The following is a 14,432-nucleotide window of genomic DNA, read 5'->3' on the forward strand; positions in this document are numbered from 1 at the left end:
TCGATCATAAGGGCCCGACCGGATTCAAATCGATGACCTCTTGATATGCAATCAAATGCTCTACCACTGAGCTAAGGAGGACCCATGATGGGTCTTATGTCCTAAGCGAGCTACTCTATGGGACATACCCTGTCTTGGACGACATTGTTTAAAATGGATCTTTCAATTGGGTGTGTCGACATTTTGTCCTCACCACATATGATACGGTGTATACCCACTATATGATACGGTGTCCGTAAAAGATATGACATGGAAATAGAGGGTCCAACGCCTCAATAGAACTTAACTGGATGGATGTTCGAGATGTCCCCATATTATGAATTACACGTAGGCCCGTTCTCAATGAATTACACACCAGATTTTGTATCAAAAAAAGAAAAAACAAAGGGTCATACCAAGTTTGAACAGGTGTCCTCTTGATTTGAAATCAAATGCCTTACCATTGAGCTAAGAACCCGTCCATGGGTCTTTTATCCTCAGCGAGCTACTCTAAGGGACATGCGTGTCTTTGGTGAGTTTCTTGGAAATGAGTATTTCAAGGATAGTGTTGGACGTCATGTGTGTGTCGACATAGCGCCCTCACCTCATGTGTCGTAGGATGGATCATATACCCACAATATGATATGAAGTCCGTAAAAGATATGGCATGGACACGAGAGGGTCCAACATAAAAATAGTACTCAAATAGATGGATGTTCGGGATGTCCCCATGTTATGAATGTCATGTGGACCCGTTCTCGATGGGAGAGAATAAACGAGCTATGATGGGCAATGATATCTCAAGATTGAGATGAAATGAAGGCATATGGGCCATATTAATTGGGATCCTAGATGACAGATGCATGAAGATCACGACACCAGACATGATATTTTCTGATGGTCGAGTGGACAAATAACTCTGGTTTTGTATCAAATTGATGACCTCTTAATCTGGCGTCAAATGCTCTACCACAGAGCTAAGGACCCATTCATTGTTTTCATTTTCTTAGCGAGCTACTATATTATGGGATAAGGGTGTCTTTGGCGACTTTCTTTAAAATGGGTCTTTCATGGATAGCGGATGACATGAGTGTGTCGATATTTCTCCCTCACACATGTATCGTACGATGGATCGTATACTCACTATATGATATGGTGCTCGTAAAAGATATGGCATCGACATAGAGGGTCAATATTAGCTATGATGGGCGATGACATCTCGAGATATGGATGACATGAAGCATATGGGCCATATTAATTGGGATCCGATGACAAGTTGAGATGTGTGAAGATCACGGCGACGCCGCACAATTTAAATATACGATCACCACAGACATTATATGAAAAAAGAAAAAGTAAGGGCCCTACCAGGTTCGAACTGGTGACCTCTTGATCTGCAGTCAAATGCTCTACCACTGAGCTAAGGACCCATCCATGGGTCTTATGTCCTCGGCGAGCTACTCTATGGGATATGCGTGTCTTTGGCTAGTTTCTTGGAAATGAGTATTTCAAAGATAGTGTTGGACAACAATGTGTGTGTCGATATTGCGCCCTCATTCAATGTGTCGTAGGATGGATCATATACGTGCAATCTGATACAAAGTCCTTAAAAGATATGGCATTGACACGAGAGGGTCCGACATTAAAATAGAACTCAGGTGGATAGATGTTTGGGATGTCCCCATATTATGAATGACACGTGGACTCGTTCTCGATGGGAGTGAAGGCATATGGGCCATATTAATTGGGATCCAAGATGACAGATGCATGAAGATCACGACACCAAACATTATATTATCTGATGGTCGAGTAGACAAATACCTTGTGATTTTGTATGAAAAAATAAGGGCCCTACTAGGTTCTAACTAGTGACCTGCAGTCTGTTTTTATTTCCTTAGCGAGCTACTCTATGGGACATGGGTGTCTTTGGCGACTTGATGACATGGGTGTCTTTGGCGACTTGATGACATGGGTGTCACGACACCAAACATTATATTATCTGATGGTCGAGTAGACAAATACCTTGTGATTTTGTATGAAAAAATAAGGGCCCTACTAGGTTCTAACTAGTGACCTGCAGTCTGTTTTTATTTCCTTAGCGAGCTACTCTATGGGACATGGGTGTCTTTGGCGACTTGATGACATGGGTGTCTTTGGCGACTTGATGACATGGGTGTCTTTGGCGACTTGATGACATGGGTGTATCGATATTTCTCCCTCACCACATGTATCGTACGATGGATTGTATACTCGCTATATGATACGGTGCCCATGAAAGATATGACATGGACATAGAGGGTCAAAATTAGCTATGATGGGTGATGACATCTCGAGATAGGGATGACATGAAGCATATGGGCCATATTAATTGGGATCCTAGATGACGAGTTGAGATGTGTGAAGATCACGACATACAGTCTAAAATATATGATCACACCAGACATGATATTTTCTGATGGTTGAATGGACAACTACCTTGTGATTTTATATGAAAAAAGAAAAAAGAAAAAATAAGGGCCCTACCAGATTCGAACTGGTGACCTCTTGATCTGCAGTCAAATGCTCCACCACTGAGCTAAGGACCCATCCATGGGTCTTAGGTCCTCAGCGAGCTACTCTACGGGATATGCGTGTCTTTGGTGAGTTTTTTTTGAAATGAGTATTTCAAATATAGTGTTGGACGACAATGTGTGTGTCGACATTGCGCCCTCATCCCATGTGTCGTAGGATGGATCATATATCCGCAATCTGATACAAAGTCCTTAAAGATATGGCATTGACACGAAAGGGTCCGACATCAAAATAGAACTCACGTGGATAGATGTTCGGAATGTCCCCATATTATGAATGACACGTGGGCTCGTTCTCGATGGGAGTGAATGCATATGATCCATATTAAGTGGGATCCAAGATGACAGATGCATGAAGATCACGACACTAGACATTATATTATCTGATGGTCGAGTAGACAAATACCTTGTGATTTTGTATGAAAATATAAGGGCCCTAATAGGTTCTAACTAGTGACCTGCAAGCAAATGCTCTACCACTGAGCTAAAAACCCATCCATTGTTTTTATTTCCTTAGCGAGCTACTCTATGGGACATGGTTGTCTTTGGCGACTTGATGTCATGGGTGTCTTTGGCGACTTGATGACATGGGTGTATCGATATTTCTCCCTCACCACATGTATCGTACGATGGATCGTATACTCACTATATGATACGGTGCCCGTAAAAGATATGGCATGGACATAGAGGGTCAAAATTAGCTATGATGGGTGATGACATCTCGAGATAGGGATGACGTGAAGCATATGGGCCATATTAATTGGGATCCTAGATGACGAGTTGAGATGCAGACATGATATTTTCTGATGGTTGAATGGACAACTACCTCGTGATTTTGTATGAAAAGAGAAAAAATAAGGGCCTTACTAAGTTCAAACTGGTGACCTCTTGATCTGCAATCAAATGCTTTACCACTGAGATAAGGACCCATCCATGAGTCTGATGTCCTCATCAAACTACTCTATGGGATATGCGTGTCTTTGGCGAGTTTCTTGAAAATGAGTATTTCAAATATAGTGTTGGACGACAATGTGTGTGTCGATATTGCGCCCTCATCCCATGTGTCGTAGGATGGATCATATACCCGCAATCTTATACGAAGTCCTTAAAAGATATGACATTGACACGAGAGGGTTGAACATGAAAATAGAACTCGGAATAAATCAATGCATGAAGATCATGACACCAGACATGATAATCGTAAAAGATATGACATTGACACGAGAGGGTCCAACATCAAAATAGAACTCGGAATGAATCAATGCTTGAAGATCATGACACTAGACATGATATTATCTGATGGTCGAGTGGACAAATACCTCGTGATTTTGTATGGAAAAAAATCAGGGCGCTACTAGGTTCGAACTAGTGACCTACTGTAACGACCCTACTATTTTACCTTGAAATGCAGAATATACATTAAATGGGCCCTATTCATAAATGCGACTTACTCGAATATACAAGCCCTATTCATAAATGCGACTTACTCTCGCATTTTATTACCTCGTGAAAGAGAAAACAATTACAAAGAAAAAGAAAAGAACATTATTGAAATAAAGGAAAAGTAACAAAACACCTCGTGAAAGAGAAAACGATTACAAGGAAAAAGAAAAGAACATTGTTGAAATAAAGGAAAAGTAACAAAACCAAAATGAATGTTTTATTCTACCCTATGATTTATTATGCAAATATATTTCAACCTATACTAACCTACTAATGATGCAAAACGAATTCAGCCTAGACTACGAAATGGAAAAAAAAAAAAAACAACTATCCTATGCATGTGCCACGGTCCCGAGGTATACGATACCGCCGTCGTTGTCACATGGGTGCCTTGCCCTTATCTGCAAAAGTAACGTAGCACGAGGCTTGAGTATTTCTAGAATACTCAGTAAGTGACCCCTTATCGGGGTTATGCGACAATCACATGCAATGAAATGATGGGACCTTATCGTTTCGTTTCGTTTTCCCTACGGTGTAATCCTAACGGGTAATCGTGGACGTGTACCATATACTCTACACACAGGCCATACGTGCGAGTATGGACTCACCAGCTAGTTCGCACACCGTTGGGCCACTGTCCTTATCCGGTGGGCATACTCTGGGAGCCCCTTATACCGGGACCCGTTAAAACTAGAACCGTCACGGCAGCGCTATGCAATGCATAACGATCGTTGTCCTGCCATTGGATGTATGCGTCCGTACCCTCGTGATGGGATGAGGGTATCCCCTCAGATGCATGAACACACACAATGCATGAGGTCCCCCTATTACTACATTTATCTTTAATGACCATAACCCCCCTGTCACGTTCCATGCTTCATGTCATTCTCATTTTCAGTTCACAATTCATACAAATTTCTATCGGGTTTATGATTCCAGACAGTTTACCGTGTTTCATGTCATACAAATCATGCTGTTCACATTCACATATTCCATACAAACATGCCATAATCATTCAAGGACCACATATCGTCACATGCATAACCTATCACATCAAACTAAGCAGCATACATAGCATACATACACGTTCACATGATTTCGTTCTTAAGCATATTAAACTATCTTACAATTTAATGACACGTGCAAATCCACGGGCACGTGCCAACATACAGCAAATAACACGTAACCTACGACGGGTGAGCCACTTACTTGGTAGGCCTTAGCCGAAGTACTCCCTAGAATATAAAGTAAGCTCCTAGCTCCTCGTGAACGTTCTACGCTTCCGTTGGTAGTTGGTTCCTATTGGTTCATTCATCCCTCCGTTAGTATTTCACAAATATAATAATTCCCAACTTGAATTTGTGAAATACGACCTTAAAATGTTCTATTTTACCTTAAACAGGGTCGAAACTAAGTCCGGGAGGGTTGGAACGGTGACAAATGAGCTGGAAATAGGTTTCCCGAGCCGAATAAGCCACCGGAGCCGAGAAGCCGCCGCCGAGCCGATTGAGCCGCCGGAGCCGAGAAGCCGCCGCCGAGCCGATTGAGCCTCCGAAGCCGTGGGGAGCCGCGCTACCGACGTGCCACGTGGCACAATCAAAGAGCGATGCGTGTGCAGGGGTCTCAGGTCGAGGTGCGGGTTATCAGATCGCTCGCGGGTCTCGAGCCATACGCGGTTGATGGGCCATTCGCAGGTGATGGGCCGTTCGCGGGTGATGGGCCGTTCGCAGGTGACAGGCCGTTCACGGGTGAAGGAAAAAAAAATGCAGGCGGGCTGGCTTATGTGGTTTGGGCTGGAGCATTTAGGCCGCGGGAACCGTCAAGCTCTGGGCCAACCTAAGGGAACTGGGTTTGGTTCGAGTTGCGGGATCCGGCCCTTAGGTCGGACTTCATCCTCTTCGCCTGACTGCCTGCACGTTTTTCCAGCGACCTTTCTCTCTCCTCGATAACGTCGTCTCGACGTCCTTTTTCCCTCTTTTTTTCTCTATTCTTGAGTCTCTTCTTCACCCTAACCCCGTTTTTTGTACAGATTTCGTTTGTAAGGGCCTCACACTCCCAGATCTGGAGAAGTTCGAAAGTTTGATGTTTCGTCTTCCTTGCCGACGGTGTTCAGCGTAAAGGATTCATCTAAAATCTACTCCTGATGTGTGTAAAAGGTTCTGGGGTTACTTTTGTGGAGTAAAATGGAGGTTTTGACGTCGATCTCGTATGGTTCGGTTTCGTCAGAGTTTCGTCGGGGTTTTCTATTCCTTCTGATTTTTTCACTATTTTTGTTCTTTGCAAGTCGTTTCGGGGTGGCTAAAGGTCGAGGACGAGTTCTGTGGCATCCCAGCCTTCGGCCGCCCTTTGTGGGTCATGTGCAAGCGAAAACTCCAGCGAACTCCGGAGTTTTCGGCTCTGCTGACGACCCCCCCCTTTTTTTTTCCGGTTTCGTTACACCTACAATGAAATGCTCTACCACTAAGCTAAAGACCCTTCCATTGTTCTTATTTCCTTAGCGAGCTACTCTATGGGACATGGGTGTCTTTGGTGACTTTCTTTAAGATGGGTCTTTCATGCATAGCAAATGACATGGGTGTGTCGATATTTCTCCCTCACCACATGTATTGTAGGAGGGATCATATACTCACTATATGATATGGTGCCGGTAAAAGATATGACATGGACATAGAGGGTCAAAATTAGCTATGATGGGTGATGACATCTCGAGATTAGGATGACATGAAGGCATATGGTACATATTAATTGGGATCCTAGATGACGAGTTGAGATGCATGAAGATCACGGCGACGCCGCATAGTTTAAAATATACGATCACACCAGACATGATATTTTCTAATGGTTGAATGGACAAATACCTCATAATTTTGTATCAAAAAAAGAAAAAAATAAGAAACCTACTAAGTTCAAACTAGGGACCTCTTGATCCACAATCAAATGTTCTACCACTAACCTAAAGCCCCATCCACTAGTTTTTTTTTGTCAGCGAGGTACTCTATGGGATATGGGTATCTTTGGCGACTTTCTTTAAAATGGGTCTTTCATGGATAGGGTTGGATGACAGTTGGTATCAGAGCCCAGTTATGGGATTCTGTAGACTGCTTACATCGTAAGCCAAAGAGTCGCCCATGACTGAACGGAAAACCTCGTCACTTCCAGGTACGCTTGGCCATAAAAGGAAGGAATATGTATTGTCAAAAATTGAAATTACATTGGATAATGCATGTTGCTTAATGTATGAATATGAATTGTCAAGTATTGATATTTTGATTGATTATTGTGTGTGGTTTTATATACTTGTCAGTCATGAAATAGTGTAGAATACACGTAATAAAAAAATAAAAAAAAAATTATGAGGTAATTAATTGTGGATTAGGAACAAAACAAGCGAAAGGATGGCTGGCCAAGCAACAAACTGGGGAGGTAAACGTGCTCGAAGCGGGTCGACAAGGGTACAAGAGAACCCATCTTTGGGGGCCCCACTTCAAGAACAGTCAGTGAATGCGAACCCAAATCCGGGGATAGGAGTTCCCCCATCTGGTCTACCGAGAGCAAACATTGATACTACGGAAATACCTAATATGACTATGATGATGGGACTGATGCAATCTATGGCACAGAAAAATGGGCAATTGGCCCAACTGATCCCGACCTTAGCGCCAAGTGCCAGGCTGACGACCCATCACAACCCGGGAGACGTTGATGCATCAGAAGAAAGCAAGTATTTTCGGGCTTACAAACGTCGGGACCCCGAAGTATTCGAGGGAAAATCCAAGGACCCTGTCGTAGCTGAATTATGATTGTCGGCTATTGATGAAATTTTTCGACGCATGAAGTGTCCGGAGGAACATAGACTGAGTTGCGTGACTTATTTGTTACGCGAAGATGCTAAACTGTGGTGGCAATTAGCCTCCCGGGCGATTGCTACAGACGAGGACGACATCACCTAGACACAGTTTAGAAAGGCGTTTCTTCGAAAATACTTCAAACCAGTGTTGTGATATAAGAAGCAACGCGAATTCCTAAGCATAGAGCAGGAAGACAGGTCAGTAGAGGAGTATGAGCGAGAGTTCACCCGTCTGTCCCGTTTCGCCCCATTAATGGTCTCAACGAAAGAGTTGAAAGTAGAGTGTTTTGTTATGGGTTTGCAGCCTGATATCTGAGGGGCAGTGTCAGCTCACGATCCACTTGACTACGCAACGGCACTCCGACTGGCCGAGACGCTCGATGTTAAGGAATATCCAACAGAAGATGCCCAAACCCACCCAAACACGTCGGTTGACCAGAAGAGAAAGAGAGAGCAGACATCACCTACTTCCTCAAAGGTGTCTTGGCACCAGGCTAAGACAAATTTAAACCAAGAGCGCAGACAACCAAAGGCTTACCCACAGAACACGCCACGTGACAGATCGTGTTGCTCGAACTGTGGGAGACGCCAAGAAGGCCACGTTGTCGCGCACTGCACCCAAGGGAGTGCAGCTAGTACCAATAGACCCCCTGGTAACCAACTGACCTCAAACCTGAGGCCAGCTCCGCAACAGGGGCGAATGTATGCTACCACTCGTCAAGAGGCAGAAAACTCCAACACTACAGTCACAGGTACGCTCTCTATGCTTGGGTATTACGCACGGGTCTTATTTGATTCCAGGTCAACCCACTCTTTTATCTCCACTAATCTTGTAAAACACGCAAGAGTAGAAGTTGAACCGCTAGGGTACGGGTTGTCTGTGGGTACCCCAGTAGGGGTAAGTATGGAAGCCTTCGAGAGGGTAAAGGACTGTTAGTTGTGTGTGTCAAACCACACGATGGATGTGACGCTGATAGTTCTAGATATGGCCAATTTTGACGTCATCTTAGGGATGGAATGGTTAGCTAAAAACCATGCATCCATCGATTGCTTCAACAAGGAGGTGGTGTTCAGACCTCCTGGTCAACCAAGCTTCAAGTTCAAGGGGACCAGGGAGGGAACGGTCTCGAGGATAGTCTCGGCATTAAAGGCAAGGAAGATGTTATCTCAGGGTGCTTGGGGGATATTAGCTCATGTGGTGGAATTAGGGCGAACTGAGGCGAGCATTAACTCAGTGCCAGTAGTGAGAGAATTCGTGGACGTGTTCCCAGAAGATCTCTCGGGCCTACCCCCCGAGCATGAGATGGAATTCGAAATTGTACTTGAGCCAAGAACAACCCCTATATCAAGAGCCCCGTACAGAATGACCCCTGCTGAACTGAAAGAACTAAAGTTGCAACTTCAAGAGCTACAAAGCAAAGGCTTTATACGACCAAGTGTGTCTCTTTAGGGAGCCCCAGTGATATTTGTGAAGAAGAAGGACGACTCTATGCGCTTATGCATGGACTATCGGGAACTTAACAAAGTGACAATTAAAAACAAGTATCCTTTGCCCCAAATCGACGACCTGTTCGACCAGTTGCAAGGAGCAGTTGTGTTCTCAAAGATTGATTTACATTCAGGCTACCATCAGTTAAGGAGAGTGATGTCTCAAAGCCTTTCGCACAAGGTATGGACATTACGAGTTTAGGGTAATGTCGTTTGGCTTGACCAACGCTCCAGCAGCATTTATGGGGTTGATGAACAAAGTGTTCAGAGAGTTTTTAGACAACTTCGTGATCATCTTCATCGATGATATCCTGGTGTATTCCAAGACTAGGGAACAACACAGGAACATCTTCGGAAAGTGCTGCCACTCTGAGAACGAACAAGTTGTTTGCAAAGTTCTCCAAGTGTGAATTCTGGGCAGAACAGGTGGGATTTCTTGGGCATGTAGTTTCAAGCATGGGAATCACCGTAGACCCAACAAAGATTGAAGCGGTGACGAATTTGCCTCGCTCGACCACAGTGACGGAAGTACGAAGTTTCCTTGGACTAGCAGGGTATTATCGGCGGTTTGTGCAGGATTTCGCCAAGATCGCCACCCCCCTCACTGAGTTGACCAAGAAAGGAAAGTCGTTCACCTGGAATGACCAGTGTGAGGTTAGTTTCAAAGAACTCAAACAGAGGTTAGTATCTGCCCGATACTCACTATACCGTCAAGAGATGGAGGCTTTGTAGTGTACAGCGATGCTTCAAAAAGGGGGTTAGGATGTGTCCTCATGCAACGTGGGAAGGTTATTACCTATGGTTCACGTCAACTAAAAGAATACGAATGAAACTATCCCACCCATGACCTAGAACTCGCAACAGTGGTATTTGCATTGAAGATTTGGAGACACTACCTTTATGGAGAAAGGACCCAAATTTTCACTGACCACAAGAGCCTTAAATACTTCTTTACTCAGAAGGAGTTGAACATGAGACAACGCAGGTGGTTGGAGTTGGTTAAAGACTATGACGTGGAGATACTCTATCACCCGAGAAAGGCGAATGTGGTAGCTGATGCGTTGAGCCAAAAATCAGCACACACGTCTGCCCTAATCACTACACAAAAGGCGATCCAGCAGGATCTGGAATGCGCCGGGGTAGCGTTGGCCATGGGGGAGGTCGCCGCTCAATTGGCCCAGTTAATGATACAACCGATCTTGAGGCAACGTCTTATTGATAAACAGCATGGTGATCGAGATTTGGTTGGAAAAAGACGTTTGATAGATGTCAATCAGACAGAGGAGTTCTCATTGACAACAGATGGGGGCTCTTGTACCATGGGTGGTTGTGTGTGCCAAATGAAGAAGAACTAAAGCTAGAAATCCTAGCCGAGGCTCACCACTCACCATTCGCCCTGCATCCTGGCAGTACCAAGATGTACATGATTTGAAACGACATTATTGGTGGCGGAATATGAAACGTGATGTGGCCGAGTTCGTGAGCAAGTGTCTGGTTTGTCAACAAGTCAAAGCCCCAAGGCAGAAGCCGGCGGGGCTATTACAACCACTTAGTGAACCTGAATGGAAGTGGGAGAACATCGTCATGGACTTTATCATGGGATTACCGAGGACGGCCAGAGGCTACACAGTTATATGAGTTGTGGTTGATAGGCTCACAAAGTCAGCTCACTTCCTCCCAGGGAAGTCCACTTATTCCGTGGATAAATGGGCTCAGTTGTACTTGAAAGATGTAACAAGATTGCACGGGGTATCGGTATCCATTGTGTCAGATAGGGATCCCCGTTTCACATCAAAGTTTTGGAAAAGCCTTCAGAAAGCGTTGGGTACACGGCTAGAGTTTAGTATAGCATTCCACCCACAAACGGATGGGTAAACTGAACGTTTAAACCAGATTCTGGAGGAAATGTTATGGGCCTGTATGTTCGACTTTGCCGGTAGCTGGGACACACACTTGCATTTCATAGAGTTCACTTATAACAACAGTTATCAAGCGACGTTGGGTATGGCACCTTTTGAGGCCTTATACGGGAAGAAGTGTCGATCCCCAGTGTGTTGGGACGAAGTGGGAGAACGCAAGTTGTTGGGCCCCGATTTAGTGCAAGCAACTAATGAGGCTATCTAGAAAATAAGGGCTAGAATGCGTACGGCACAAAGCAGGCAAAAGAGTTATGCAGATGTGGGACGAAGAGATTTGGAATTTGAGGTGGGAGACAAAGTATTCCTTAAGGTGGCTCCCATGAAAGGCGTTCTTAGGTTTGGGCGCAAAGGGAAGTTATGCCCACGCTTCATTGGACCATTTGAGATTTTGGAACGAGTGGGACAAGTAGCTTACCGGTTGGCCCTACCACCTATACTCTCAGGAGTCCACAATGTGTTCCATGTATCGATGTTGCGACTATACATATCTGACCCATCACATGTGATAGATTTCAAACCTCTACGGTTGGATAAGAGTTTGAACTATGAGAAGGAACCAGTGCAAATTGTGGATAGAGAAGTGAAAACCCTACGTAATCGAGAGATCGCGTTGGTCAAGGTATTATGGCGGAATCACCAACTGGAAGAAGCCACTTGGGAACGAGAGGAGGAAATGATGAGCAGATACCCTGAGCTCTTCAGAGCGAAAAGTAAGTAGCGCAAGCCTTATGTATTTAAGTGAAGCTTTCGAGGACGAAAGTTTCTTTTTGGGGGGAATATTGTAAGGCTCACGTTTTGGGCCCACGACCCAATAAAAAAAAAAAATAAACCTAGGGTTCAATAGGAGGAAACCCATTACCCCAACGCCACCCTTCCTTCTCTTTTCTTTTTTTTTTTTGTTTCACGTTTCTCCCTTCAGCCACGGCCCCGCAACCGATTGTTTCCACACTGTTTTGCGCCCCTTCCCATATCAGACAACATCCGCCCAGCACCACATCGCCGCCGCAAGGGAACGACATCGTCGTTGCCAAAACCGACCTCAAGAGGGTTAGACATAGCAAAGGTTCAACGCCTACGTAGGAGAAAGGCTCAATTCGAGGGGAGTCGGATCGTCATTGATTAGGAAAGGCCAAGAACGCAGCTCCTCAGGTAAGGGACTCGCCTGTTGAAAATAAACATTTTGTTTTTTGAAAATGGGTCGAATAGAATCGTCTGTGGGCTAGGTGCTGGGTAATCCGTTGCTAGGAACAATATGATCTCTGTGTGTAATATTATGCAACTGTGTTGACATGTATCCTGATTGCTATGTATTCTGATTGTCGTATATTTTGATTGTCGTATGTTCTGATTGTTGTATATTCTGATGGTTGTGTAGTCGGAATGTTGTGTATTCGGATCGTAGAGTAATATGGTTAGGTTGGGCAGTCTGACGATATGTGTCTATTGTCGACATAATGTGCTTGTAGGTAGCCATGAGTAAGGATTGTGGTAATAGTTACTCGCTGTGTGATTCGGGTAACTAGCCACCACTAGTCACCTTTGGGGTGATTCTAGAAAAGACTATCCAGTAATGGTTACACGCTGTGTGTATCGGGTAACCAGCCGTTGATAGTCAATGGGAGGAAATAAGGAGGTGAGGTCCTTGTGGTAGTGGTTACACACTGTGTGTTTCGGGTAACCAACTAGGAATAACCACTTTAAGGATTGAAAGTGGCGTTGAGGTGGTGGTGGCAATAATCACCTGCTGCGTGTTTTGGTTGATCGCCTTATGACGATTCATATGTTGACCCCCAATAGGGGAGTTCCTTATTGAATATTTTTATACTCACCCTATTTTTTTTTTTTAAATGACTTTTCAGGCGAAGCTGTGGCACGGAGGTGACGAGTAGGATGCCAAAGTCAGTCACAGGGCGATTCAAGGATTTTTATGTTTCTCAGTAGTCTCATTTTTGTGGAAGAAACGTTTCCGCTCTTTTGTATTAATTTAAACTATGCTGTGGATGCCTAGTTTGTGGGAACTAGGCGGCCACATCAGACTTCCTTTGATTCAAATTTCCTCTTTGTTTTAAATAGCTTTAGGCGGCATTGTTTTGCAAAATTTTAAAGGGTACCCCGTGTCACGACCATGCTCGTCCAGGGCGTGTTGCCCATGGCCGCATGCCCATGACAAACCAAACCCTTGTCTTGTCTTTTCATTCTAGTGTTTTTCCTTTTGTAATTCTAGGGCGTATGACGCCTAAAAAATATTATGTCTAGGTCTGCCAGACATAAAATGGCTCAGAATGTACAATGGGGGATATGACTAGTTGTCAACTTCTCCCTACCCAAGGTTATATATGCTAAGCCGTTGTTATCTTTCTCTTGCTTGCTTATATAACGTCTCTTTCCAAAATCTCTCTCTCTCCTCGTTTTCTAAAACCTTCTTTTAAAACCGAGGCTAGAGGCTCGATCATACGTCGACGCAAGAACAAATTGACTTAGCTCACTTGTCGTTGGAAAGTGAGTGCCACACAATCGCTAGTCCGCTGCCTTCGAAAGTGCGATTGTGTCACCCTGCACGCGATTTCTAATAAAATTCTGCATGGTTTTCATCCTTTTTCCAAATAAATTGCATTATCTTTCATAATGGTTAGAGGTCGTTACAATCGCTATATGATACGGTGTCCGTAAAAAATATGGCATGGACATTGAGGGTCCAAATTAGCTATGATGGGCGATGACATCTCAAGATTGGGATGACATGAAGGCATATGGGCCATATTAATTGGGATCCTAGATAACGAGTTGAGATACATGAAGATCACGACGACGCCACACAGTTTAAAATGTACGATGACACTAGACATTATGTTTTTTTATGCTCGAATGGACAACTATCTCGTGATTTTGTATCAACAAAAGAAAAAATAGTCAAATGCTCAACCACTGAGATAAGAACCATCCATGAGTCTTATGTCCTCAACAAGCTACTCTATGGGACATGCGTGTCTTTGGCAGAGTTTCTTGGAAATGAGTATTGCAAGGATAGTGTTGGATGATATGGGTGTGTCGACATTGTGCCCACACACCATGTATTGTAGGATGGATTGTATACCCACAATCTATGGGTGTGTCGACATTGTGCCCACACACCATGTATTGTAGGATGGATTGTATACCCACAATCTAATACAAAGTTCGTAAAAG

At 44.2% G+C, this 14,432-nt stretch overlaps 2 protein-coding genes and 2 non-coding genes across 4 annotated transcripts; 2 read left to right on the forward strand and 2 right to left on the reverse strand.

Moving 5' to 3' along the window:
• Window positions 1-1,337: 1,337 nt before the first annotated feature.
• On the reverse strand, window positions 1,338-1,409 carry TRNAC-GCA (transfer RNA cysteine (anticodon GCA)). Its single transcript has one exon. It is a non-coding gene; the product is annotated as a tRNA-Cys (tRNA).
• A 1,083-nt stretch (window positions 1,410-2,492) lies between these two features.
• TRNAC-GCA (transfer RNA cysteine (anticodon GCA)) lies at window positions 2,493-2,564 on the reverse strand. Its single transcript has one exon. It is a non-coding gene; the product is annotated as a tRNA-Cys (tRNA).
• Window positions 2,565-8,797: 6,233 nt separating this feature from the next.
• Window positions 8,798-9,289, forward strand: LOC147789744 (uncharacterized). The gene has a single exon (XM_087129571.1). The coding sequence runs from the start codon at window positions 8,798-8,800 to the stop codon at window positions 9,287-9,289; it is 492 nt and encodes a 163-aa protein (XP_086985697.1).
• Window positions 9,290-11,466: 2,177 nt separating this feature from the next.
• On the forward strand, window positions 11,467-12,037 carry LOC147789745 (uncharacterized). Its single transcript, XM_087129510.1, has one exon. It carries the CDS (start codon window positions 11,467-11,469, stop codon window positions 11,962-11,964), a length of 498 nt encoding a protein of 165 aa, XP_086985636.1. The 3' UTR covers window positions 11,965-12,037.
• Window positions 12,038-14,432: the final 2,395 nt, after the last annotated feature.

Source organism: Cucurbita pepo, chromosome 13 (genome assembly GCF_057944985.1).
Source record: "Cucurbita pepo subsp. pepo isolate OVF chromosome 13, ASM5794498v1, whole genome shotgun sequence".
NCBI classification, from domain to species: domain Eukaryota; kingdom Viridiplantae; phylum Streptophyta; class Magnoliopsida; order Cucurbitales; family Cucurbitaceae; genus Cucurbita; species Cucurbita pepo.